Source organism: Chanodichthys erythropterus, chromosome 18 (assembly GCF_024489055.1).
Source record: "Chanodichthys erythropterus isolate Z2021 chromosome 18, ASM2448905v1, whole genome shotgun sequence".
NCBI lineage: Eukaryota > Metazoa > Chordata > Actinopteri > Cypriniformes > Xenocyprididae > Chanodichthys > Chanodichthys erythropterus.
In genome coordinates, this window is record NC_090238.1 from 13,575,478 (window position 1) to 13,602,606 (window position 27,129).

At 39.1% G+C, this 27,129-nt stretch overlaps 2 protein-coding genes and 1 non-coding gene across 5 annotated transcripts in view; 2 read left to right on the forward strand and 1 right to left on the reverse strand.

The window, feature by feature from the left end:
* efcab11 (EF-hand calcium binding domain 11) overlaps positions 1-8,835 on the reverse strand; it is a 90,882-nt gene extending 82,047 nt beyond the window's left edge. The window contains exon 1 of the mRNA XM_067367208.1: positions 8,687-8,835. Within this exon, the coding sequence (XP_067223309.1) occupies positions 8,687-8,764 (78 nt within the window). The 5' untranslated portion in view covers positions 8,765-8,835. The remainder of the gene's footprint in view (positions 1-8,686) is intronic.
* tdp1 (tyrosyl-DNA phosphodiesterase 1) overlaps positions 8,101-27,129 on the forward strand; it is a 38,111-nt gene continuing 19,082 nt past the window's right edge. Inside the window, exons 1-12 of one of the 3 annotated variants that reach the window (XM_067367207.1) lie at positions 8,101-8,180; positions 10,485-11,092; positions 12,609-12,652; positions 12,760-12,815; positions 12,930-13,026; positions 13,253-13,287; positions 15,915-16,007; positions 20,489-20,659; positions 23,124-23,202; positions 24,030-24,215; positions 26,911-26,959; positions 27,058-27,124. In XM_067367207.1, the coding sequence (XP_067223308.1) occupies positions 10,495-11,092; positions 12,609-12,652; positions 12,760-12,815; positions 12,930-13,026; positions 13,253-13,287; positions 15,915-16,007; positions 20,489-20,659; positions 23,124-23,202; positions 24,030-24,215; positions 26,911-26,959; positions 27,058-27,124 (1,475 nt within the window). In that variant the 5' untranslated portion in view covers positions 8,101-8,180; positions 10,485-10,494. Of the gene's footprint in view, positions 8,181-9,990; positions 10,190-10,484; positions 11,093-12,608; positions 12,653-12,759; positions 12,816-12,929; positions 13,027-13,252; positions 13,288-15,914; positions 16,008-20,488; positions 20,660-23,123; positions 23,203-24,029; positions 24,216-26,910; positions 26,960-27,057; positions 27,125-27,129 lie in introns of those variants that run through there. The other 2 variants (XM_067367205.1, XM_067367204.1) reach the window with 2 other exon arrangements.
* On the forward strand, positions 8,335-8,407 carry trnak-uuu (transfer RNA lysine (anticodon UUU)). The gene has a single exon. It is a non-coding gene; the product is annotated as a tRNA-Lys (tRNA).

A 27,129-nucleotide genomic window follows, 5' to 3' on the forward strand; every position in this document is an offset into this window, starting at 1 on the left:
TATATGCGTTTAAAAGTAACGTAGCCTATTAAAATTGTACAATTTCATTGCTCAGTTCAACGTGTTGGAAAATCGGGCATTTTGTCCCGCGTCAGCATTTATTCAAAAGTTAATAACGCTCAACATTCAAAAGGTAAATAAGGATTTCTCACTTGTATTAGTAGGCTTGGCTATTTCGCCACGTGAATGCCCAATTGAAGCTCTCACAAGCACAAAATGCAGGGATAGAATATGTTAATAAAGTATTTATTAACGCATTTTAGACGAACAAAAACAGGTAGGCTAAGCCAAAGACTGAGGCTACAATAACCATAAATAAATGTTCACAAATACCCATGAAAGTAAAACTGAAACCTTTATTAAGTAAAACTGAAAATTACAAAGGTTTAATTGGCATCTTTATTTCAAACGACCCGACCGACCGCGACCCGAATATCATTAAAAATATTTTTGGATGACTCGTAACCGCGGGTGACCGCGGATGACCGCAGGCACCCGCTCATTTTGGATCAACCCGCGCATCACTGACGCATACACTACATGACATCGTCTAGTAGGTTAGACTAGTACACGTGACGTGCATAGATGCACGCATTCACTGCGTGATTTAGTCTATTAAAATACATTTAGAATGCCCCAGAATTCAAGATAAGGGGCAAAAATGCCCCTGTATACATTTCATATTTATATAATGTAATATAGTTAAACAATAGCCTATTACACAAAGAGCGCAGTTTTTCTCCAAATATTAGCATGATTACAAATGTGATATTGATTTTATTCAGCGTACAGTTTAATGAACAAGAACTTAATATCAAGTGACTTACATTTTAGACACCAAATCATCTGTTTCGCTGTATTACACCAACAAAAAAAGTTCCAAAGTCCACAGAATTGTTTTGTGTCTCTGAGCAACACTTCCTGAATGAATCAGCCGTTTGAATGAATCGGTTGAATCTCAATGACTCGCTCATTAACAGTGATTCACTGCCAGCTGCTGGCGGGTTTAATATCATATTTTAAGTGTCTTCATTTTTTTAATAATTTCAAGTAACAGTATTTAACGTTTTATATTTTCAACATTAAAAACATTTTTATGCATCTGTAACCGCTCTTGACTGATTAACTTTAATAAAGTTTAATCTATAGTTATATATTTAGCTATACATTAATTACAATTTTTGTACCTGAAAATCTAGTTTAAACCTACATGAAAAACTTGAAAAGCACAATTTATTTAATTCATATGTTTGTTCTGTTGTACTTATTTGAGCTATTACTCGTAATTTGATTATTTGTTTATTACTTACTGTTTATTTGTCTAACAATATTTAAAATATAAGTGAGTTAATCTAATAGCTTTTGGTGTCATAAACCTATTTATTGAGGTTAAATGTAACAAAAACAAGGAAAAAAATAACTATGCTATTTTATAGGCCAATTTTCTTGTCTTTTACTTTTATTAATTTTTTGTTGTGGGTCCAGTGAAAATTCTGGCGGGGCAAGTAAAAATGATTATAGAAAAAATCCTTAGCGTTGAGCCCTGCTCATATCACATAAAATTATTGTTATTGTTATACTTTGTTCTAAAATTGTTAATGTTAACAACATAAGCATTGCAGGACTACATGTATTTAGTGTGTGTTAGTGTTACCTGTAGATTTCAATTTCTTTTGACTACGGGTGAATCTCCAGTTGTTGCTGATGATTGTCATTTGGACCTTTCTGGATTACAATCCACCATCAAAATGATAAATTTAATTATTCCAGCTGCTATGAGAAAAGGCTATAAATGATCCGCCACCAGCAGCATCCTCACATGATATAGCCTACTAGCTGGGACTCATTCTTTATGTAAACAGACGTGACGTTAATGATGCAAAGACAAACGGCGACATGATCGAATTTCCCGCGGAATCCTACCAGTACTACCCGAATTATAAAACATTATTACAAACTTACCGTTGTGAATCGGGCTAAGATAAGGTGATAGTTTTGAACACTGGCTGACTATGTACTTGCTCAAAAATTGATTTTGGATCAATAGCTACGGACTGCAGCTTTAAGATAGGAATCGATGTTTAACACTGCACTCAGAAGAAAAAAGGTATCTTACTGTAAATGTTTGTGCGAAAAATATGCACAACTCTTTATAGATCCTGGAACTTGGTAGCACTCATTTTTATTTATTATATATGGTACTTTTGCATATTCCGCATATTGTAACCAATAAAATTATTAGCTTTTATTGTGGAAATTCCCTCTGGTGTCACGGTTTTCAGATGCATTGTTTCCTTCTTGTCACGTGTTCTTTGTTTTGACAGTTGTGCGCGTGTTGAGTGTGTGCGAGTGTGTTTGTGGGTGTGTCCAGGCCACGACAATCATCATTGGATCCAGCTGCCACTCATCACCTTCCCCACCTGATGCTCATTCAGTCACCCTTCAAATACTCACCTCATTCCCCCATCCATTGTCAGATCGTTGTTTGGTGTCCTGTCTTGTGGTGTCCGTTCATGACCGATATTCCTGTGTTCGTCGTTCCAGTTCCTGTTCTCTTCTTCGTGTCTTCGTTCACCGTCTGGATTGGATTATCACCGTCACCACGCTTCATCACACCAGCACCATCCACGCAGCGATCACCTCAGTTCCTGTTGTCTGCCACGCCTGCCTGTCTCAGACCATTATTGTCTATCTCCTTCAATATTATAATAAACGGAGTTAACTTGCACTTGCTTCCTGTGATTCATCATGACAGAACGATCTGACCAAGGAACGGAAGCAGCAAGCTCGTCACAGTCTACGCTGGAGGATTTTGTCAACGGTAGCATCCGCCGCATGGAGTCGCAGGAGAGAGACCTGAACAAGACAGGTAGAGCAGTGCAGGCGTTGGCAGCGCAGGTGTCCGAGCTCACCCAGCAATTCCAGCTGTTTCGTGGTCCCGCTGCGCCACCCACACCGCCTGTTCGCTCACCATCACCAGAGGGCGCCCCCAGTTTGGAACCACGTCTTCCGATCCCGGAGTCTTATGGAGGTGAACCCAAATATTGCAGAGCGTTTCTCACACGCTGTTCTATGTACTTTGCTTTGCAGCCACGGACTTTCAGTACGGAGCAGAGTAAAGTGGCGTTTGTTCTCACCCTTCTGACGGGGAGGGCAGCCCTCTGGGGAACGGCAGTGTGGGAGAACCAGGACATCTGCTGCACCTCGTTCCAGGCACTTTCGGCTGAGATGAGAGGAGTGTTCGATCGATCGGTCGCGGGGAAAGAAGCCGCTAGACAACTAGCTGAACTGCACCAAGGAGAGAAGTCGGTGTCTGATTATTCCATCGAATTTCGCACACTTGCAGCTGAGTGCCATTGGAACGAGGAAGCGCAGTGGGACATGTTCCTGCATGGGCTGGCTGATCGCGTCCAGCGGGAGATCTACGCGCTGGACCTCCCCCCGACTTTCAATGGACTCGTGGATTTGGCACTTCGGGTGGACGCTCGGCTGACCAGGGCCGAGCAGCGTGACCCGATTCTAAGGAACACGGAGTATTTGAGGTCCAGCAGCGGGGACGCGGTCAGCCCAGCTCAAGATCCCGAGCCCATGCAGGTGGGTCGAGCTCGGCTTTCCCGGGAGGAGCGGGAAAGGCGGAGGTCCCAAGGACTGTGCCTATATTGTGGTAGACCTGGACATGTTGCGTATAGTTGTCCGTTAAAAGGGCTAACCCGGCAGTAAATTTGAGGCTACTGTCGGGTGGGATCTCCGCCGGGAAGTCCTCAACCACCTCCACCCTCCTCCCGGTGAGACTGGGGTGGTCCACTCACGTTCACCAGTGTCGTGCACTTCTGGACTCGGGGGCAGAGGGTAATTTTCTGGACAGAGCTCTTGCTAACAAGCTTCACATCCCACTCAAACCCCTCTCCGACAGGATTACAGTTCACGCACTCAATGGACAACGCCTACCCACCATTTCGCACATCACAGATGACATCACCATGACCATCGCCGGCAACCATTCAGAACTCACCTCATTTTTTGTTTTTGATTCCCCCAACTCTCCGGTTGTACTTGGTCACCCCTGGCTCACGAAACACAATCCCCGGGTAGACTGGATCCAGAACTCCATCGTGGCCTGGAGCGAAAGCTGTCATAAGTCTTGTCTCGTTTCTGCCTGTTCGTCTGTCTCTGGTTCTGTGTTGCAGGAGGAAGCGGTGGATCTGTCTAACGTGCCTGTCGAGTACCACGACCTGAAGGAGGTGTTCAGTAAGTCCAGGGCTGCTTCTCTCCCTCCGCATCGTCCCTATGACTGTGCTATAGATTTATTACCAGGTAAATCTCCGCCTAAGGGCAAGTTATATTCACTTTCAGTTCCTGAAAGAGAGGCTATGGAGAAATATATTTCTGATTCACTAGCAACCGGGTTTATTCGCCGTTCCTCTTCTCCAGCGGGGGCGGGATTCTTTTTTGTGGGGAAAAAGGATGGATCTCTGCGACCTTGTATTGATTACCGGGGGTTGAATAACATTACGGTAAAGAATACTTATCCTTTGCCGTTAATGTCTTCGGCCTTCGAGAGATTGCAGGGAGCCTCCGTTTTCACAAAATTGGATTTAAGAAATGCTTATCATTTGGTCCGCATCAGGGAGGGCGATGAATGGAAGACTGCTTTTAATACCCCTAGGGGGCACTTTGAATACTTGGTTATGCCGTTCGGGCTTTCCAACTCCCCAGCAGTCTTCCAGGCACTCGTCAATGACGTGCTGAGAGACATGGTCGATCAGTTCATATATGTCTACCTGGACGACATATTGATTTTTTCCTCGTCTCTCCAGGAGCATGTTCAGCACGTTCGACGAGTACTTCAGAGGTTGCTAGTGAATGGGCTTTTTGTCAAGGCGGAGAAATGCGTTTTTCATGCACAGTCTGTTCCTTTTCTAGGGTACATCGTGTCGACTGAGGGAGTGCGCATGGATCCTGAGAAAGTAAAGGCTGTGGTAGATTGGCCAAGTCCAGATTCCCGTAAGGCCCTACAGCGGTTTCTGGGGTTCGCCAATTTTTACCGTCGGTTTATCCGCAACTTCAGCCAACTAGCCTCACCTCTGACTGCCTTGACCTCCCCCAGGACTACGTTCAGGTGGTCAGACGCAGCAGAGGCTGCGTTTGCCAAACTGAAGGCTCGCTTTGTTTCGGCCCCCATTCTTGTTGCCCCTGATCCATCACGGCAGTTTGTGGTGGAGGTCGACGCGTCAGAGGTGGGGGTAGGTGCAGTGTTGTCCCAGCGCTCTTCTTCAGACGATAAGATGCATCCCTGCGCGTTTTTGTCTCATCGTTTGTCTCCCGCCGAACGTAATTACGACATTGGTAACAGGGAGTTGCTGGCAGTCAAGTTGGCCTTGGAAGAGTGGCGTCACTGGTTAGAGGGTTCTGGGGTACCCTTTATAGTCTGGACCGATCACAAGAACCTGGAATATATTAGAACAGCCAAAAGATTGAACTCCAGGCAGGCTCGGTGGGCACTTTTTTTCGGACGTTTTGATTTTACCATCTCGTACCGCCCGGGTTCCAAAACAGCAAACCCGATTCTTTGTCACGTATTTTTGATCGTTCCGAACGCCCGTCTACTCCCGAGTGTATTTTACCTGAGACATTAGTGGTCTCCACTCTGACATGGGAGGTCGAAGAGAGAGTCAAAGCGGCTCTAGAAGGGGTAACGCCTCCGCCCGAGTGTCCACCTAACCGCTTATTTGTGCCGGAGGAACTACGGTCCAGAGTTATCCAGTGGGGTCATTGTTCCAATGTAGCGTGTCATCCAGGAGTCTGTCGAACTAAATTTTTAGTCAAGCAACGATTCTGGTGGCCCCGCATGGCTCGTGACGTTCGTGATTTTGTGTTGGCTTGTTCAGTCTGCGCTGTTGGTAAGACTTCCAATCGTGCTCCAGATGGGTTGCTCCAACCGCTGTCAGTCCCTTCGAGACCCTGGTCCCACATTTCGCTCGATTTTATCACCGCCCTCCCACCCTCCCAAGGGTATACGGTTGTTTTGACCGTAGTGGACCGGTTCTCGAAGGCAGCTCATTTTATCCCCTTGCCCAAATTACCATCAGCCAAGGAGACAGCGGTTACCGTCATTGACCACGTCTTCGGCTTCATGGCCTCCCGGTAGACGTGGTCTCTGACAGGGGTCCCCAATTTGTATCCAAATTTTGGCAGGAGTTTTGTAGATTGCTGGGGGCGACTGTTAGTTTGTCCTCTGGGTTCCATCCCCAGAGCAATGGTCAGACTGAGAGAGCCAATCAAGATTTGGAGCGAACGTTACGATGTTTGGTCTCTAAGAATCCTTCCTCGTGGAGTCAGCAGCTCTCAATGGTGGAGTACGCCCACAATACGTTACCAGTGTCGTCCACGGGCCTTTCTCCGTTTGAGTGTAGCGTAGGTTACCAGCCACCAATCTTTCCCGGTCTGGAATCCGAAGTCGCGGTCCCCTCCGCACACGCCTTTGTCCAGAGGTGTCACCGTACCTGGACGAGAGCCCGTGAGACTCTCCTCCGGGTAAGGGAGCGCACCAAGGCCAAGGCCGATCGCCACCGGTCAAGGCCTCCCGTGTACGTCGTTGGTCAAAGAGTGTGGCTTTCTACCAAGGATATTCCTCTCCGCTCCGTCTCTAACAAGCTTGCTCCTAAATTTATTGGTCCGTTCACTGTTACCAAGATTGTTAGCCCGGTAGCAGTCCGCTCAAACTTCCTCCTGCGTACAGGAGGGTTCATTCCGTCTTCCATGTGTCCAAGATTAAGCCCGTTTTCACTCGGCCATTAATCCGCCTGTTCTCGGTTCCCCCACCGCCGCGACTCGTAGATGGGGAACCGTCTTATTCGGTTAATCGGATTCTGGACTCTAGGCGGAGGGGACGCGGATTTCAGTACTTGGTGGACTGGGAAGGTTACGGTCCGGAGGAGAGGAGTTGGGTACCTGCCAGGGACATTCTGGATCACACCCTTATCGATGATTACAATCGACAGGTAAGGGAGTCGGGGAACGCCGGGAGGCGTTCCTAGGAGGAGGGGTACTGTCACGGTTTTCAGATGCATTGTTTCCTTCTTGTCACGTGTTCTTTGTTTTGACAGTTGTGCGCGTGTTGAGTGTGTGCGAGTGTGTTTGTGGGTGTGTCCAGGCCACGACAATCATCATTGGATCCAGCTGCCACTCATCACCTTCCCCACCTGATGCTCATTCAGTCACCCTTCAAATACTCACCTCATTCCCCCATCCATTGTCAGATCGTTGTTTGGTGTCCTGTCTTGTGGTGTCCGTTCATGACCGATATTCCTGTGTTCGTCGTTCCAGTTCCTGTTCTCTTCTTCGTGTCTTCGTTCACCGTCTGGATTGGATTATCACCGTCACCACGCTTCATCACACCAGCACCATCCACGCAGCGATCACCTCAGTTCCTGTTGTCTGCCACGCCTGCCTGTCTCAGACCATTATTGTCTATCTCCTTCAATATTATAATAAACGGAGTTAACTTGCACTTGCTTCCTGTGATTCATCATGACATCTGGAGGCTTCATTTGCAGACTTTGAGTCTTTAAGCAAGAGCAGAGGAGTGTTGATTTAGGTTGTATTCAACTATATTTGCATCACAGGATGCAACATTATATTGCATTTTAATGGAATTCAATATACTGTACACGTGTAGATTAAACGTATACTGGGCATTTAATGAAATTATGAAATTTTTGTCATTCCCAACAACACAAACGTGATGAAACTATCTGCTGTATTTCTGACTTCAAATCTGTATTAATAAAAGATGCAGTTTTCCTCTTAATATTTAACATACTAAATGCTCATTTTTATTTATTTAATAACAATACTGAAATTAAACCAGTTTCCAAACGATTGTTGTTCTGCGTTTAGAAAATTTAAATAAAGGCAGCAGATACAACAAAATGTTAGAAATAAAGGGGAATTTGGGGAACATTATAGACGTTTTTATTTGTACAGTGCAAAAAATATATTAATCCAAAGCAGAAAACAAAAACACACAAATAATCATGTAAATTAACAATCAATTTTTGAAATAAATGATCATGTAGACTCCCCGCAGCGCACGCGTCACGATAATGTGCACGAGCGCCAGACGTGTTCTCGCATCTCATATAACAAACAGCGACCTCTAGTCACGGATTTCCGCAGTAGTAAGTCACCACACAACTAGTTAGGTCCACACAAAATTATGTAGGCTACTTTCTAATGATCGTAATGATTTACGAGGTTGCTGTTCATAAAGTATCTAAAGAGTTAGTAACTGAGTTAGTGATTTAATCGCCCCTCCTTACGATGAGAGCAAGAGCCCGGATAGCTCAGTCGGTAGAGCATCAGACTTTTAATCTGAGGGTCCAGGGTTCAAGTCCCTGTTCGGGCGAAACACCTTTTCCTACTGTGGTAGAAAAATATCTCAACGATTTGCATCTAGGTTATAATGTCGAGAAACCTTTTCTATTCACATCGTATATCATTATTAAAATGTCACATCAAGGATTTTTTTTAATAACGCAGATCCCATCCTTGTTTACTTAACGTTACACAGTTTACTTACAAATTATCATTGCAAATACATGTAATCTCAGCATCCCGCACCTGCAAAGCTGTTTTACAAGCGTTAACGTTACATCGTTCAATATCAACCAGACTCAAATCTTACCAACTCGATTTTTTTCCTTTCTGCATCGTTTATTTGTCTCTCGTTCCTAAAGCTTCTTCCAGCGGTGAATGTTTGCATTGGGAGTGGGACAACCTGGATATAAAATATAAATATCTGAAGGCTTCTGGAAAGTTGGAGATGTTTGCATGGAAACCGTATGGATGTGAGGGATTGGTTTTCTTTGCAGTTGTTGAGTTGAAGAACGCAGTATCAGAGACGCTGATTGGATACTTAGTAAAGTGCGAATGATCTATGATGAATAGTCCGTTATTTTCAAACTAAAAGTCAAACAAAAAAAAGTCAAAAAAAAAAAAATCTTTTTCTATAGAAATTGTATTCTACTTCAAGGGATAGTTCACCCAAAAATAAAAATACTGTCATCATTTACTAACCCTCAGGTTGTTCCAAATCACTTCCAAATTTGTATTATTTTATGTATGCTTTGGCAATATTGTATGATTTACAGTCATGCCAATAAAGCAATTTTGAATTGAATTGAATTGAATCTGTATAAAATGCTTTGTTCTATTGAAAACAAAGGAAGATATTTTGAAGAATGTGGGAAACTGAACAGTTCTGAGGCACTATTGACTTCCATAGTAGTTTTTCCTACTATGGAAGTCAATGGTGCCCCAAAGCAGCCTGGTTACAAACTTTCTTCAAAATATCTTCTTTTGTGTTCAGCAGAACAAAGAAATTTATACAGATTTGGAACAACTTGGAGGTGAGTAAATGATGACAGAATTTTCATTTTTGGGTGAACTATCCCTTTAAAGAAAAAGCCTATTTTTGGGTCATATAATAAAATATTAACATTAGGACTTTTTGCATTTGACAGTATTTTTATGACAAATTATTACCCCTTTATCATTATTGTAATGCAAAAAAATATAGTAGGCCTAATAGTGGGCTCACAGAACACTTAATTGTCATGAAAGTAGCAGTGACATTCACAGTAACACCTAAGAACCTAAGAAAAAAAAAATCGTGCTTTGGTAAATCATAAATATGACATTAAAAGTCAAAATGATGAGCTACTACGTGATGGTTGTGACATAAAAAGTCAAAATTATGAAATAAAAAGTGATAATTATTGACATAAAAATGTGACCTTTTATGTCAGAAATATTTGTTCATGTCATAATTATTACTTTTTTATGTCGTATGTTTTTTTTTTCTTCTAATGTGGCGGAAACGGGCTTCCATAGTAATATTACATCTTCAAATTTTTCAAAGTCGAGTATCACAGACTTTTATTTTGAAGAACATTGTGGCGTTTTCCCTGCTGTTACTGCATGTGAATGTACAGAGCGAGTTCAAGACGGTGCGTGCAGCCGAATCAAAACAACACAAACTGTTGTGGTGCTGTTAATGATATGAGCTTCAAATGGACAATGGTCTAGCAGTTTCGTATCAGTATATATGCAGCACTTAGCTTTCTTTATAACCGTAACATTTGAATTATTTACCTGTAGCCTGTGCATTTAATCTTCCCGCCTCTTTGTAAGTTTACGTTCATTTACATTGAACTAAATTGTTATGCTTATGCACATGGTATGCTTGTCTTCAATTCATAACTTGTTTATGTGATGCAATGCAAGGTTTTTTCTCTTGTTCAAGGCTCCATCTATTTGTACAATTACACAAAGTAAAACATACAAAAAGCAAAAAAAAAAAACAAAACAATGTTGTTTGCAATAAATAGTATGCTCGTTTTCAGTAGATAGTTTACAATATGCAACTTTAAAAACAACAACAATAACAAAAAAGATAATCTAATGCTGTTTGTGATCCACAGATGCACAAAAATGTCCCAGGACAGTCAACATGGCAAGTGGACCATATCAGATAGTGAAGACGAGGACAACATTATCCCTCCAACACCTCAGAAGGATTTAACCAAACCAAGCGTTAAACCTAATTTAGAAAGAAAACCAGATAAGATCACCACCTTCTTCAAGCAAGAGCCCAAACTGAGTCCAAAACTCAATGAGAAAGCTGAAAACTCCCATTCTGTGAAAGCACCGTCTGCTCCTTCCATAGGCTCTGAAGCCAGAAAAGCTGCACATGTGAATCAAACTGATCCTGTAAAATATGAAAGCAACTCGCCGGCTGTAAAGAGAAAGAGAGAAATAGAGGAGGGGGGCTGGAACCTCTCTAGCAGTGATGATGAAGCTCCACCACCTGCCCTGAAAAATGAACCCAAAAAGCCAAATCAAAGTCCTAAGAGGAAGAAGGCCGAAGACAAGCGTCCTCCGAGCCCTCACGGCACTGGTTATTATAAAGAAGAGCCAAATGATTTCTTTGAGACCAACTTATTGTCTATGAATTGCATGTATCGTTTTTATTTAAACAAAGTCACTGGGATACCGAAAAAGTTCAACACTGGAGCGTTGCATATCAAAGGTATTTAAAAAGTGTGAACTTAAAAAAAATTACATATATATGATGCATATCAATAAATTAGAATATGATGAAAAAGTTATTTTTTTTCTGTAATTTAATTCAAAAAGTAAAACTTAAATATATTCTAGATTTATTAGATATAAAGTAAAATATTTCCAGACTTTTTTGTTTTCATTTTGATGATTACAGCTTGCTGCTCACCAAAATCATAAAATCAGTATCTCAAATTATTAGAATATTTAAAAATATTAGAATATTTAATTTCAAGTTCTATTAAATTAACATTCTCAGGGTATAAATACTGGGTTTAGGTCAGTAATCCCGACAGCAGTCATGGGGAAGTCTGCTGACTTGACAGTTGTCCAGAAGATGGTCATCAAGACCCTCTACAATGAGGGTAAGCCTCAGAGGGTCATTGCTGAAAGAGCTGGCTGTTCTCAGAGTGCTCTGCCAAAGCATATTCATGGAAAGTTGATTGGAAGGAAGAAGTGTGGTAGGAAAAGGTGTACAAGTGAAAGGAATGACAGCAGGCTTGAGAAGATTGTCAGGCGAAGCTGATTTAAGAACTTAGGAGAGCTTCAAAAGGAGTGGACTGAAGCTGGAGTCAGTGCATCAAGAGCCACCACACACAGACGTCGTCAGGAAATGGGCTTCAACTGTCACATTCCACTTCTGAACCAAAGACAACATCAGAAGCATCTTACCTGGGCTAAGGAGAAAAAGAACCGGACTGATGCTCAGTGGTCCAAATTCCTCTTTTCAGATGAAAGTAAATTTTGCATTTCATTTGGAAATCAAGGTCCCAGAGTCTGGAGGAAGAGTGGAGAGGCACTGAAACCATGTTGCTTGAAGTCCAGCTTGAAGTCCAGTGGGCACCTGTCCACACTGCCAAAGGTACCAAAAGCTGGTTCAATGACCATGGTGTTACTGTGCTTGATTGGCCAGCAAACTCGCCTGACCTGAACCCCATTGAGAATCTATGGGGTATTATGAAGAGGAAGATGAGAGACGCCAGACCCAACAATGCAGATGACCTGAAGGCCGCTATCAAAGCAACCTGGGCTCATAACACCTGAGGAGTGCCACAGGCTGATTGCCTCCATGCCATGCCGCATTGATGCAGTAATTCATGCAAAAGGAGTCCCTACCAAATATTGAGTACATATACAGTAAATGAACATACTTTCCAGAAGGCCAAAAATTCACTAAAAATTATTTTTTTTCTTATTAATCTTATCAAGTATTCTAATTTTTTGAGATATTGAATTGTTGTGTTTTTGTTAAATGTGAACCAAAATCGCCACAATTAAAAGAACCATAGACTTAAAGTACTTCAGTCTGTGTGCACTGAATTTATTTAATACACAAGTTCCACAATTTGAGTTGAATTCCTGAAATAAAAACTTTTCCACGGCATTCTAATTTATTGAGATGCACCTATATATATATATTATAATAAAATTATGATGTTGTATATTTCTAATATTTCTGTTTTCTTTTCCTCTCCAATAATCAGAGATACTTTCTCCGATGTTTGGAACGCTAAAAGAGTCTGTACAGGTAAATATCCTGTTAATGGATGAAATTGCAGCTAAGGTGTTTACTACAAACCACACACAAAAGTTTGTAATGCTTTTGTCCTGTTTCACATCTTTCTTCCTTCATAGTTTAATTACTGTTTTGACATTCCATGGATGGTGGAGCAGTATCCGCCAGAATTTAGGTAAGATTTAATGTGTAATTGCAGCTGCATAAACTGAAAACATTTCACTATGTCGAATGAAATGGCACTACATGCCAATGAGTACTTAACAGTACAGTTTGTTTTTGTTTTTAGGGACAAACCGGTCATACTCGTTCACGGAGAAAAGAGAGAGTCCAAGGCTCGGTTAATTGAGCAAGCCAAACCATATCCAAATATTCGTTTCTGCCAGGTCTGTGATTTTTATGGTTCTCTTGATTTGCAATAAGCTACTTATTCCACTAGGGGGAAGCATTAAACTAGTCTGAGATTCTATAAACATTTTTTTGTGTCAATATCTATAGTGGGAAAATTGTGGCATTACTGAATGAAAATGCCATTTGTTGTTCATTCAGTTCAGTTTGAAAAGAAATACTAAATGCTTATTGTTGAATTGAACTCTCTGTTATTTTTGACAGGCCAAACTGGACATTGCATTTGGCACACATCATACGTGAGTGTTGGACCTTTTATTTCTCTGTATACTTTTAGTGAGACTGTGAGTGAAGAAGCACTTAGACTTAAAGGGACAGTTCACCCAAAAATGAAAATTCTGTCTTTATTTACTCACCCTCAAGCTGATCCAAACCTGCATGAATTTATTTCTTCTGCTGAATACAAAAGAAGATATGTAGAAGAATATGGGTAACCAAACAGTTGATGGGCCCTATTGTCTTAAATAGTATGAAGAAAAAAAAATACTAAAGTCATTGAGATCCATTAACTGTTTGTTTAACGTCATGCTTCAAAATACCTTCTTTTGTGTTCAGCAGAAGAAAGAAATCCATGCAGATTTAGAACAACTTGAGAGTAAGTAAATGATGACAGAATTTTCATTTTTGGGTGTACTATCCCTTTAAGCTTGAGCTTTCTAGTAAAAATCCTGTAAAGTACACTACATGGTCAAACCTGTACACACATAAAACATGCATTATAAAACTTATAGTTCCGGCCGTTGATTCTAATTGGTTGAAACGCGTTGGAAGCCATTGTAAAATTCCGGAAAACATACAGCTGACCGCATTACATAAGTATCGCTGCACCACTGAATGTGTGTGTTGCTGCATCTGTCTTGGCAACCACTCTTAGCAACATAAACATAATGTTTGTTCTCAATTGATTTTGTTCATTGAAGCTTACTGCATTATATAGACGAGACAGATCAAGTGACTGAGTTTATTAACTGCATTCAGATTTAGCATTTTCCTTCAGGTCAGAGCCATGTTCATAATAAAAATCAGTTTGAATGTCTGCTGCGATCTTGTCCTTTTAACATTTAATGGGTTTTCCCATGCCATGCTGACACTGACAGCACTAGTAAAAGCATTTATCATTTGTGTCTTTTTCCGTGTTTACAACAAGTTTCAATATAAAAGTCTTTGCGACTGAGTGACTCGCTCATAAGTCAATCTTTGCCACCATCTAATGGCGTAATAATGTAACTTCTGTTGCTGTTCACGGCAGGGACTTTTTTTCCCCGCAGAAGGAAGACTTTTAGTGATTTTACTTCATGAAAGTTGCATTGATACATATTTTTTGGCTTTAATATTTGTATTGTGTGGTAACCTTTTTATAAAAGCAATAAGCCCTGTGATGCCGTGGTTTACAGTGAATTTATAACAGCTAAGGGAGTTTTAGGCTCTCCGCTCCATGTCGTGCCTAACGATGCCCCTTAGCTGTTATAAATTCACTATAAACCACGGCGTCACGGGGCTTATTACTTTATAAAACAAAGCATATAGCCATATGATAACCTTTTTCAGTAGAATGGGTCGTATCAAGAAGCTCACTGTCATAGGATGCAACCAGTTAAATGCTTGACTGAGTCTGATGCATAAGAACTTTACCTGCCTGCACAAAGTCCAGACCTGAACCCCACTAAACTCCTGTGGGATGAAATGAAATGCAGACCATGTGCCAGACTGTGTGCCTGATATCACGCTCTTCTCACTACTCCTTTCCTCACTGAAAAATTCCTCAGCAAATTCCTTTTATTTGTTGTTTTCGTTGTTTTAAATGTGCTATAGAAATAAAATTTGTTTTGTATTTACTTTTATAATATCTACAAGAAAACCTTCCCAGAGGAGTGAGAACTTACCAACATAGTAATGCTTATGAAATGAAACACTCAAAAAGCATATATTGGTGTGGTGTTTGGGTATCAACATAGTTTTGACCATGCATTGTACATCATACGAGGAAGCGTTCAACATAAAGCAGTGTTTTTGAGTGACAAGTCAACAGAGGTAGTGTTGTAGCTTATATAATTTCATTAAAGTACATTGATCAGGTGTATGTTTTATGAGCAGTCAGTACTGCATATGGAACAGCACTGCACTCCTTGAGCGACTGGAGAGTATTAAATTCTTCGCAATCCATGCTGATGTGCAGATTATCAGATGAGCATCTGCTGTGATGAGTTGAAATTAGATGTTAAACAGGCGCAGTATTGAATTTTAATGAAATGTATTCCTAGAGTACTGTTTTCTCTCCAAAGAATCTTTCATGTTTTATTCAACAGAGGCAGACACAACAGGATTGAGCATTTTTTACTCCAGAGGACCAAATTAAAAGGCGTTTATTTGATATAAATTTAACCAAAAAAAATAAATAAAGGAAGCAAAAAACAAAAAAATTGGCAGTGTAATCCTTCTCAAACATCTTTGTCAGGTCTTCATGTGCTAATTTGCCTTCAAATGAGTTTTAAAAATCCCTCTCTGAAGAACTTTCCTTAATTTATTAAATAAAATAATACATTTTCCACACAAAGAACAGCACAGAAATTATTTTATATTCCAAAATGTGGTGTTCTTCTTATAATTAATATAATACAAAAGTTGAAGGTTTAATAAATGTGTCCATTCTGAAAGGTACTCTTTTATACCGCTTGACACAAAAAGGCATGTATTTTAGATAAAATCAATGGTATTATGGAGGGAAGTAATATTGAGTCTTTGATAAATGTACCATATGGTTTAATGGCAGTGTTTTATACTGTTTGAAGGACACAAATGAAAGAAAAAGATTAGACCAAATGAACGTCATTACGTAAAATCAGTTGTATTTACTTGCTTTTTGCAGGAAAATGATGCTGCTTTGGTACGAGGAGGGATTCAGAGTCATCATTCTTACCTCAAACCTCATCCGAGCCGATTGGTATCAGAAGACACAGGGGTAAGATGAGCTAAATGCACGCTCACACACAAAGCATTCACATTCTGTTCAGCATGAAAATGTTATTGCCGATGGTGCGGTCAATGTAGAAACGATCTGTTTATGTTGTGCTCACATTTGAAGTTGCTAATTTTTCAGAGTGCGACAACATTTGTTTCATTCCTGAAATGGAAGTTGTACATTTGCTAGTCCTAATGACACATTTTTCTGTTGCTATGACAACAGACTGAGCAGACACTTAGAGTAAATTGAAATTAAGCTGATGTAGCCTAAATTGGAGCGTTGAGCTCTGCAAATCTGAATATGAACCAATCATGTTGTTATAGACTCCTCTCTGACCTGAAATGGTCTGTTTAAATTAGCTACACAGAATATTTGCTTAAATGAAGCAGCGTTTTATGAAAGCTGTCCATTAATAAATAAATTCTCCATGGTGTCATATTCATACCAGCAGAAGGTAGCAGGCAGTCAGAGCGATGCTCGATGAATTAGCAATTGCTTTCAGTTATTAGGCTCGATTTTATTAGAGGTGTATCGGGGACTGAAAACCATTAAGTAGACAAAAGCTCAAGAGTCATAGGGTTAGGCTGGCAGTTAGGTTATCACCCACACTAAGCTGTGGATTAGTGAGAAGAAAATGAAATCTATAAATTGAGCAATTAATATTTAAACCCTCTGGCATGCATATATTCAGACAATCTGGCATAGTATATTAGCACATTTACTCAACCTGTACTGCAAGATCAGTGTCAGGCCTAGCGGATAGTGCACATGCTGTGCCACATTGGACTGTGGTGTTTATACAGACGATGTGAATCCGGCCTTACATTTCCCAGCGGACTCTTTTCACAAACTGTGATGACGCATTTTCACAGTTATCAGCATCTCAAATCTAGTTAAGTTTTATAATGCTATACTTTGTGTTATATTACCTTGGCAGGGAATTACAAAAACAAATTAACTGCTGCATGGGTGTTTCTAATACAACTGCTGAGGGAGTGATGGTAAATTTCAAATCATTCTGTCTTCTGACTTCTGTAGACAATCTCTCAATATTTTTTCCCTCTTTTGGAAACTCTCTCATGTATGTTTTCTTTTGCTAAATGGGAATACCAAAATAGCATTTTCCATTCACCACTACAAAAGTTTACCCAACTATGACGGCTTCCGCCTCTGAGAACCCCAGACATGTGAAAAAGGTCCATAACTCTATTCATATTTGATTCTATTCATCACTTCTTGTCCTCAATGTCCCTAAAAATAAAAGCAGGAAAAATGAAGTATGTATTGTATGTATTGGCACTGAGTGCTTAAGGATTAAAAAAGGTAGTTTTTATTCTAGCCTGTGAGGTTATGGCACTATTAAAGGGTTAGTTCACCCAAAAATGAAAATAATGTAATTTATTACTTACCCTCATGCCGTTCCACACCCGTAAAACCTTTGTTAATCTTTGGAACACAAATTAAGATATTTTAGTTGAAATCTGATGGCTCCGTGAGGCCGGCATAGGGAGCAATGGAGACTTCCTCTCTCAAGATCCATAAAGGTACTAAAAACATATTTAAATCAGTTCATGTGAGTACAGTGGTTCAATATTAATAATATAAAGCAACGAGAATATTTTTGGAGCGCCAAAAAAATAAAAAATAACGATTTATTTAGTGATGGCCGATTTCAAAACACTGCTTCGTGAAGATTCAGATCATAAATGAATCAGTGTATCAAATCCGCTGTTCGGAGCGCCAAAGTCACGTGATTTCAGCCGTTGGCAGTTTGACACGTGATCTGAATCATGATTCGATACACTGATTCATTTGTGCTTTGAATCTTCCTGAAGCAGTGTTTTGAAATCGGCCATCACTAAATAAATCGTTATTTTGTTTTTTTTTTGGCACCCCAAAAATATTCTCGCCGCTTTATAATATTAATATAGAACCACTGTACTCACATGAACTGATTTAAATATGTTTTTAGTACCTTTATGGATCTTGAGAGAGAAAGTGTCATTGCTCCCTATGGAGCAATGACATGGAGGCCTCACGGAGCCATCAGATTTCAACTAAAATATCTTAATTTGTGTTCCAAAGATTAAAAAGGTTTTACGGGTGTGGAACGACATGAGGGTAAGTAATAAATGTCAGAATTTTCGTTTTTGCATGAACTAACCCTTTAATAGTGCCATAACCTCACAGGCTAGAATAAAAACTACCTTTTTTAATCCTTAAGCACTCAGTGCCAATACATACAATTATGTATCTGTGAGATTTTTATTTCCTTTTTTTTTATTGAAGTAATTCAATTAAATATTGTGCCTTTTTAGGCTACCAGAGTTTAGCTGTTATCATTTGATGTGTGTGTTATTTATACATTTTAAAAAAATCTTTAGGCTCTGCTAGTTATGAGTTTTATAAAGCTAAAAAAAACTGGCCCAATGTGTTTGTCATGTGTGCTGCTTTAATTTAGCATTACTTTATCTTATGGTCAGTTTAATAAAATGCAGTGTTTTATGTCTGATATTCTGAACCTTTAGCATAGCCCTAACATTTGTGTAAATTATTCTGTCTCTACAAGATGTGACAGAATGTTTGTGGGTGCGGGAGGGAGTGGATAAAAACATTGCGGGTGCACTCGGGAGTGGAACACACGTTGCGGAGCGGTGATGGTCAGAAAATTGGCAGTAGCGGGATTAAGAAAATCCCACACATGGAATTTAGTTGGGATTATGGTTGAGAGATCTGATTTACTCATGAAAATTGCAAAGCTTCTAAACAGCAACAATCCTTTTCATAGCTCAGCTGTTTGAATTGGCTGAGTAAATGCTAGATTCAGATACGTGAAGGCCAGAGTTTTTCTTCAAAGTTATGCAGAATGCACTCTGTTCCTTGCGCATATTCACTTTACCAACCTGTCTCCATCAGCTTTAGACTGCATCTTTAGAAGCTCAATGAATATCATTACAGGTCTGACGTGTCTCCCCATCTGTCTGATCCCAGGTATTCCTTAGATATTGCAGCCCAATCCATATTCTGATTATTATTCACACATACGAAGGTGTCTTCCTCTCAAGTCTCTTCTGAGGTTTTATGTAATGGCTCCAATCTGAATTCTTATTGATTTGTTCTCCTAGTGTCTCGGGGTAATATGCTATAACCAGTCTGTCAAGACAAGTCCCCACACTCCTCCAATCATGAGATATTGGATTTCTCTAAGAAAAGTTTGGAATGTTTAAGTCTTCTTCTGTATATGTGTCCACTTTTAGAATGCAAAAGCCTTAATTCTACAAAAGAGTCTCAATCAAACTTTAATACAAGAATGCAATACCTTATTAAGAAACTGAACTAGAGAATCAGCTTTGTTTTTGTTTTTTTTTTAGCTTCGATGCTCCTTTGCTACTGAATCTTCAGTGCGAAGAAATCATATTTTAACCATTTTAAATATTAGTTTCCAGTCTGTATTGAAGGTGATGTAATAATAAAGTACTTGATATTATTTTTCATCTATCTTGTCATTGAGTTGTCCTTGCAGGATTTGTGCGAAAAAAAACAGTATAGTTTGATTCCAAAACAAATGACTCCTGTGAGCTGAATATTTTAATAAATAGTTCAAAAATGTTTTCAGATTTAATAAGTCTGACAAATCCTACTGAACTGAATCTGTCAGAGCGATTACTTAAAGGATTATTTCACCCAAAAATGAAAATAATGTCATTTATTACTCACCCTCATGCCGTTCCACACCCATAAGACCTTCGTTAATCTTTGGAACACAAATTAAGATATTTTTGATGAAATCTGATGGCTCAGTGATGCCTGCATAGCCAGCAATGACATTTCCTCTCTCAAGATCCATAAATGTACTAAAAACATATTTAAATCAGTTCATGTGAGTACAGTGGTTCAATATTAATAGTATTAAGCGATGAGAATATTTTTGGCGCGGCAAAAAACCCATTTACAATTTATATTTACAATTTATATAGTGATGGCCGATTTCAAAACACTGCTTCAGGAAGCTTTGGAGTGTTATGATTCTCCTGTGTCGAATCATGATTCGGGTCGCGTGTCAAACTGCCAAACTGCTGAAATCACGTGACTTTGGCGCTCCGAACTACTGATTCGACACGCTGATTCATAACGCTCCGAAGCTTCCTGAAGCAGTAGAACGGCATGAGGGTGAGTAATAAATGACAGAATTTTCATTTTTGGATGAACTAACCCTTTAACACACATGCACACTAACTTACACTCTGACTCCCTCATTGAAATTCAAGTTATCAATGATGTCTGTATCAACATGAAGCAATTTCCAGTTTTTTACTTTGCACAGGCTATTTTTGTCTAACATTTAACATAAGCAAACCAATTAATGACGTACTTTAGTCACCACCACAGGATCTGACAAACTTTTTAACATTTTAATGATTCACGCCCTTTCCATTGGCTCTTCATTAGTAAATATGCTGTTTGTATCTCTATGACAGGATGTGGATGAGTCCTCTATACCCCAGGCTACCGGAGGGAAGTCTGGGAACAGCGGGGGAGTCTCCCACCAACTTCAAAAGAGATCTGCTGGAATACCTGGAAGCATACCGGGCACCAGAGCTTGCCGAGTGGATTGAGCGCATCAAACAGCATGATCTGTCAGACACAAGGTGACAATCTTTACAAATAAAAGAGCCATATTTTAATTAGAAAGATGCCGTTATATCAGACTTGCAAAAGGCATCCACAATGCAGCTTATTCAGGAAGCCGCCATTCATTTAGAAATCGTCTGGTTGACGTGTCAGCCAACCAAGTCCATGTAGTCTATCTGAAATAGACTCTTATGCTCAGCAAGGCTGCATTTATTTAATCAAGGATATAGTAAAAATGGTAATATTGTGATATGTTTTTAAAATGTTAAAACTGTTTTTATACATTTTGAAATCTAATTATCCTAATTATCCAGAAATCATTCTAATATACTGATTTGGTGCTTTAGAATAATTTCTTATCATTATCAATGTTGAAAACAGTTGTGCTGCTTAATATTTATGTGGGAAACATGATCATTTTTTTCAGGATTCTTTTATACATAGAAATTTCAAAAGAAATTCATCTTTACTGTCAGTTTTGATCAGTTTAATCCATCTACAGTCGTGTGAAAAAGTTAGGACACCCTATTGAATTGTTTTTCCATGGTTTTCTGTATCAGGACATAAAAATCATCTGGTCCTTGGCAGGTCTAAAATTTGTTAAATAAAATATCAGATGAACACCAACACATGACATTTCACACCATGTCATTATTTGTTTAGCAAAGATAAAGCCAAAATGGAAAAGCCATGGGTGACAAACTTAGGACACCCTTACATTTAACATAGGAATTAAGAGGTCAAGTGACAGTCAGGCACTGCTAATCAAATGCCTTTGATTACCTGATCACCAACAAGTGTGATCACCTCTATAAAAGCTGAAGTTCTGGCAGTTTGGGTGTTTGGAGCCTTCAGATGTGTGTTATCACAAAGCAAAGGAGGAAAGACATTAGCAATGATCTTAGAGAAGCAATTGTTGCTGCCATCAATCTGGGAACAGTTATAAGGCCATTTCAAAACAATTTGAAGTCCATCATTTACTGTGAGGAAGATTATTCACAAGTGGAAAACATTCAAAACAGACACCAATCTCGCCAGGAGTGGACATCCCAGCAAATTCACCCCAAGATCAGACCGTGTAATACTCAGAGAAATTGCAGACAGCCCAAGAGCTACACCTTAGATTCTACAGGCCTCAGTATAATTAGAAAAAGATGGGTCAATTATGGAATGTTTGTAAGGGTTTCCATCTTCTCTCTAAAAAAACAAACATGGCAGCACAGCTTATGTTTGCAAAGTTGCTTCTGAACAAACCACAAGTCTTCTGGAACAAAGTCCTTTGGACAGACAAGACCAAACTGGAGAGGTTTGGCTATAATAGACAGTGCCAAGTTTGGTGAAAACCAAAAGAGCATATCAGCACAAACACCTCATACCAAAAGTCAAGCATGCGGGTGGAGTGCTGGTGAATTTATGCTTGTTGTGTAGCCACAGGCCCAGTGCATCTCGCAGTCATGAACTCCATGAACTCCTCTGTATACCAAAGTATTCTAGAATCAAATGTGAAGCCATCCGTCCGACAGCTAAAGCTTGGCTGATATTGGATCATGCAATTGGACAATGATCTGAAGATTACCAGCAAATCTACAACAGAATGACTAAAAAAGAAAAGAATCAAGGTGTTGCAATGGCCCAATCAAAGTCCAGACCTCAACCCGACTGAAAAGCTGTGGCGAGAGCTGTGCATAGATAAATACCTACAAACCTCAATAAAACTGGAGCAACGTTGTAAAGAAGAATGGACCAACATTCCTCCAGAGCGATGCGAGAGACTGATAAAGTCATGCAGAAAATGATTACTTCAAGTTATTGCTGCTGAAAGTGGATCCACAGGCAACTGAATCATAGGGTGTTCTAACTTTGTCACCCATGGTTTTTCAATCTTGACTTTATCGTTGCAAAATAAATAATGTCATGTGTTGTTGTTCATCTGAGGTTTTATTTTCCAAATTTTAAGACCTGCCAAGCACTAGATGATTTTTTTATTATGTATTATGAAATTATGAAAACCATGGAATTAAGGGTGTCCTAACTTTTTCACATTACTGTATATCTCCTAAAGAAAAGTATTAATTTATTAAAAAAAAACAATCTAAAACCAAACCTTTGAATGGTAGTCTAAAAATTGAAACACAAATATAGAGTAACGTGTGTAGATTTTATCAGAATATCTGTCCATCCAAATGTAATTGTTTTTTTTTCAGACATGATGGAGAAAACAAATCTGACTATACAGTTCTGCTCATGATTATATAGTTTATTTGCTTTTAATGCCATAAAAAACTCAGCATATCTGTCAAAGTTTGTTTCCACTAAAATGGCATGGTTAATATTTTGATTGATTGTGGGAAAATTGCAGAAACAAATTCCACTTGCTACATCATTTAAATGGTGATAAAATAATATCTGAATTAATATTAATTAAAAACAAATATATTAGTTTTAATACCCATAACATCTCATGTATGTTGTCTTGTATAGAGTATATCTCATTGGTTCAACTCCAGGAAGATATCAAGGACCTGCAATGGAGAAATGGGGCCATCTACGATTGCGAAAAGTAATGTTTTTTGTGTGATTACACTTTTTTTTTTTTTCCCTCAATGGCAATAGTTCCTCTCTGCCCTAGACATAAGAATGATTGATGTTCATGAAAAAGCATTTTACACCTACAGGATGCCTTTGAGATGATCTCTCAATTCCTTTATTGACGGAATTCAGATACCAGTCAGAGCGAGGTGTTAGATTAGTCTTGGCAAGATTCAGAAACTGAGCTGGGAGAAATAAGTTTCCATATTTTATCTGAAATAGTCACTGAACTCATTCATTTTGTAAATGCTGTTTTGATATGAATGACTGACTAATACAGACTCTTAACACCTTCATAAGACTCATGCTACATCAATGGATGTCAAATGGGGGGTCGTGAACCAAAAATAGGTCACATAGCTGTTTTGAAAAGACTGCTAACAGAGCTAATACATGTAATAACATGCGACTGACCATATATCCATGCATATTAAAGTCCCCCTGTTGTCAATAATTTTGTCCCTTAAAATGTATCTTTGATCACTAAAATGACCAAAATTTCTTCATGCCGTAAAATAGAATTTGCACATGGTTTGTCTAAAAGCATATTAAAAACACCACATAGACATATAAACAACATTAAAAACTTGATATTCACCACAGGGGACTTTAAGGGTAGTTAAAAAAAACAGGCTTATCAGCTCTTAAAAGGGAGTTGAAAATATCTTCTGTTGTTGATGTGGCCATGTGTCAAATGTTGGTGCTAATTCATCTGTCACTTGATAAAAGCTAGCCAAATTAGACAGATGCAAATATTGACGTAGTTTGACATGCACTTATTGTTTTTGTTTCTCTCAGTTGCTGACCGAGCACACGCAGCCTGTGCAGAACGAAGAGCGATGGCACGTGCTTGGCCAGTTCTCCAGTATTGGCTCCATGGGTCTTGATAAGACTAAATGGTTGGCAGCTGAGTTCCAGCGCACTCTGACCACACTGGGGAAGGCAGCGAAATCATTAGCCAGTCCAGAAACACAGATGCTCCTGGTGAGTGTTTCGAACAGCCCCCACAGAGCGTGCTGAAACAGTTAGAGGATCTGCTCATATTGCTGCTGTACCCTCTCAGAATTGTGAACAAAGTGGCCATATGGATATTATAATAAACAAAGTTGCATATTCTCCTGCCAGCTTGCTTATCTATCAGGATAAATGAGCCCTCAATTGTGTTTCCATTTTAATTAGGTTAGAATCAAGGAGGGACTCCGGAGCGCACATGTGCTTCTGTCTTTTTCTGCATGTTCCTGAACACACAGACAGCTGCCTTCAGTGTATAATTCTTCTGAGCTATGAAATTTGTTGACATCCTGCATGTTTAATTAGCAATTAGTATTCATGGCGTGTTCTTATTTGCTATACTTGAATTCCAATTTTACAAAAAGGGAAACGTTTTCATGTCTCTCTTGGCATGAGCTGTTAGAGACACAATGGTTATGAGAAGATTTCTCATCCATCCTTTTATTTTCATAATATCTGCTCACATGCATCAGACAGAAATCAATCTTTTTTCTTTATCTATTGTTAAATGTCAGTTGAAAAGTCAAGGCACCACACGAATATTCTAGAGCACAGAGAAAGACGGCAGGTAGTACCATTAGGCCTTAAATGGCACTGTGTCATCTCTAAAGACCTAAGACTCAGTGACTCAGTTCCGTTACTGTTAAGGAGGCGTGAAATTATTCAGAAATACTAAATGTAGACATATAAAGGACACATACGCACAAAGCTACTCTTCTATTGAGATCACATCTGTATAGAATGACTATACAGACCAGTTCTTTAGTGTTTTATAGGTCAAGAGGTTTGGATGGATGGATGGATGGATGGATGGGTTAATAGTTCGGATAGATGGATAGGTAGTTTAAAAGTTAGGGGATCCTAAGTTTTTTAAATATGTTTTTTTTAAAAAAGTCTTATGCTAACCGAGCTGCATTTATTTGATCAAAAATACAGTAAAAATAGAAATACTGTGAAATATTATTACAATTTATAATAACTGTTTTCTAATTTAAGTTAGCAATAAGGTACGAAAGGCTGTGCTGTATCGTAAATAAGTAACGGCTGAAGGGCGTTGTTAGGCATGACGCAAAGCTTATATAAAACTGTTACCACATAATACAAATATTAAAGCCTAAAATATGCATCAATGCAACTTTCTTGAAGTAAACTTTTACTAAAAGCCTTCCTTCCACCTAAACATAAATTACATTATTACGGCATTAGATGGCGGCAAAGACTGTTTTTATGAGTGTGTCAGTCAGTAGCAAAGACTTTTACAATGAAAAGACTGAATTGTTGTGAACACGGAACAAGACGCAACTGACAAATGCTTTGACTAGCGCTGTCAGTCACGGAAAACCCATTAAATGTTAAAAGGACAAGATAATACATCGGACATTTAAACAGATTTTTTTATTAACAACATAGGACTGACCTGAAGGAAAATACTAGATCTGAATGCAGGTAATAAACTCGCTCACTCGATCTCTTTCTCACAATACTCTTCTACATAATATAAGAAGCTTCAATGAACAATATCAATATGTGAACAAACATATGTTTACGTTACTAAGAGTGGTTGCTAAGGTGTTGTGTAGTGATACACATGTAGAACCTTTGGGAGAAGCGGTCATAGCTGTGTTTTATCATGAATAAAACACAGCTATTGACCAATCAGAATAAAGGTTAGGAACTAACCGTTTTATAACATGTTTTAAAATGTAATTTATTCCAGTAATGGCAAAGCTGAATTTTCAGCATCATTACTTCAGTTGTCAGTGTCACATGATCCTTCAGAAATCATTCTAATATGCTTATTTGGTGCTCATGAAATGAAACTGATCTTATTATTAGTAGTAGTAGTAGTAATATTGAAAACAGTTGTGCTGCTTATTATTTTTGTGAAACTATGATGTTTTACATTACATTTTGATGAATAAATACATCAAAAGAACAGCAATTACTTGTAATATAATTTTTTAACAATGTATAAAAGTATTTATTTCTTTTAAGAAAAACAAAAACTTACTGAACCTGAACTTTTGAATGGTAGTTTAGATAAATTGATTAATCGATCAATAATTTAAAGGTGCTAAAGAGGAGGTTTTGTTTTATACATTTTTGCAATATTACTTGAAACTGTCTTCACTAACTGATAAAAGACTATTTATTAGGTGCACTGAAAGGAATAATATTAATATACATCATCTGTGCACGAGGTAGGGCCTTAAAAACATCAGCCAATCATTTACGCGATCATTGGCCCTCTGGCTTGTCAATCACTGCCGTGACGTTCCTTGTGAGAGACGAGCGCTGCTGCGCGCTCCAGTAACTTTCCACACTCCACACGCGCTGCATGCAATGTTTTTGTCCGGAGACAGGAGTAACAACTGCAGACTATGAGTTACCTTCAGTGAATCCGACATAATGAATCCACTAACACGATACAGCGAATGCCGGTGGTAAACACTCGTGTTCCAATACTCGTGCACGAGTTTTGGGAGGCGTTCCCTCGAAAGGAGGGGGGGTTGTTCTTATGTATGCGCTCATTTCAAAAACTCAGTAACAGTCTTTGGTTTCTCAGTCGACGAATAGATCCTCTTTAGCACCTTTAAGTGGAAAAAACATTGTCAAATTTAATTAAATTAAAAAATGTAATGAGTCTTTAAAACAGTGTCATTTCTAGGTTTACCCATCTGTGGAAAATGTGAGAACCAGTTTGGAGGGGTATCCAGGTATCATTTGTTCTTTTATTCTGAAATCAAGAAAACATTTTTTTCCTCACACCTCCACAGTCATTATATGACGAGCTTTCTTTGTCTCATCCCTGCAGCTGGGGGATCTTTACCCTACAGCATACAGACGGCACAAAAACAGATCTGGCTTCACACGTACTTCCAGTAAG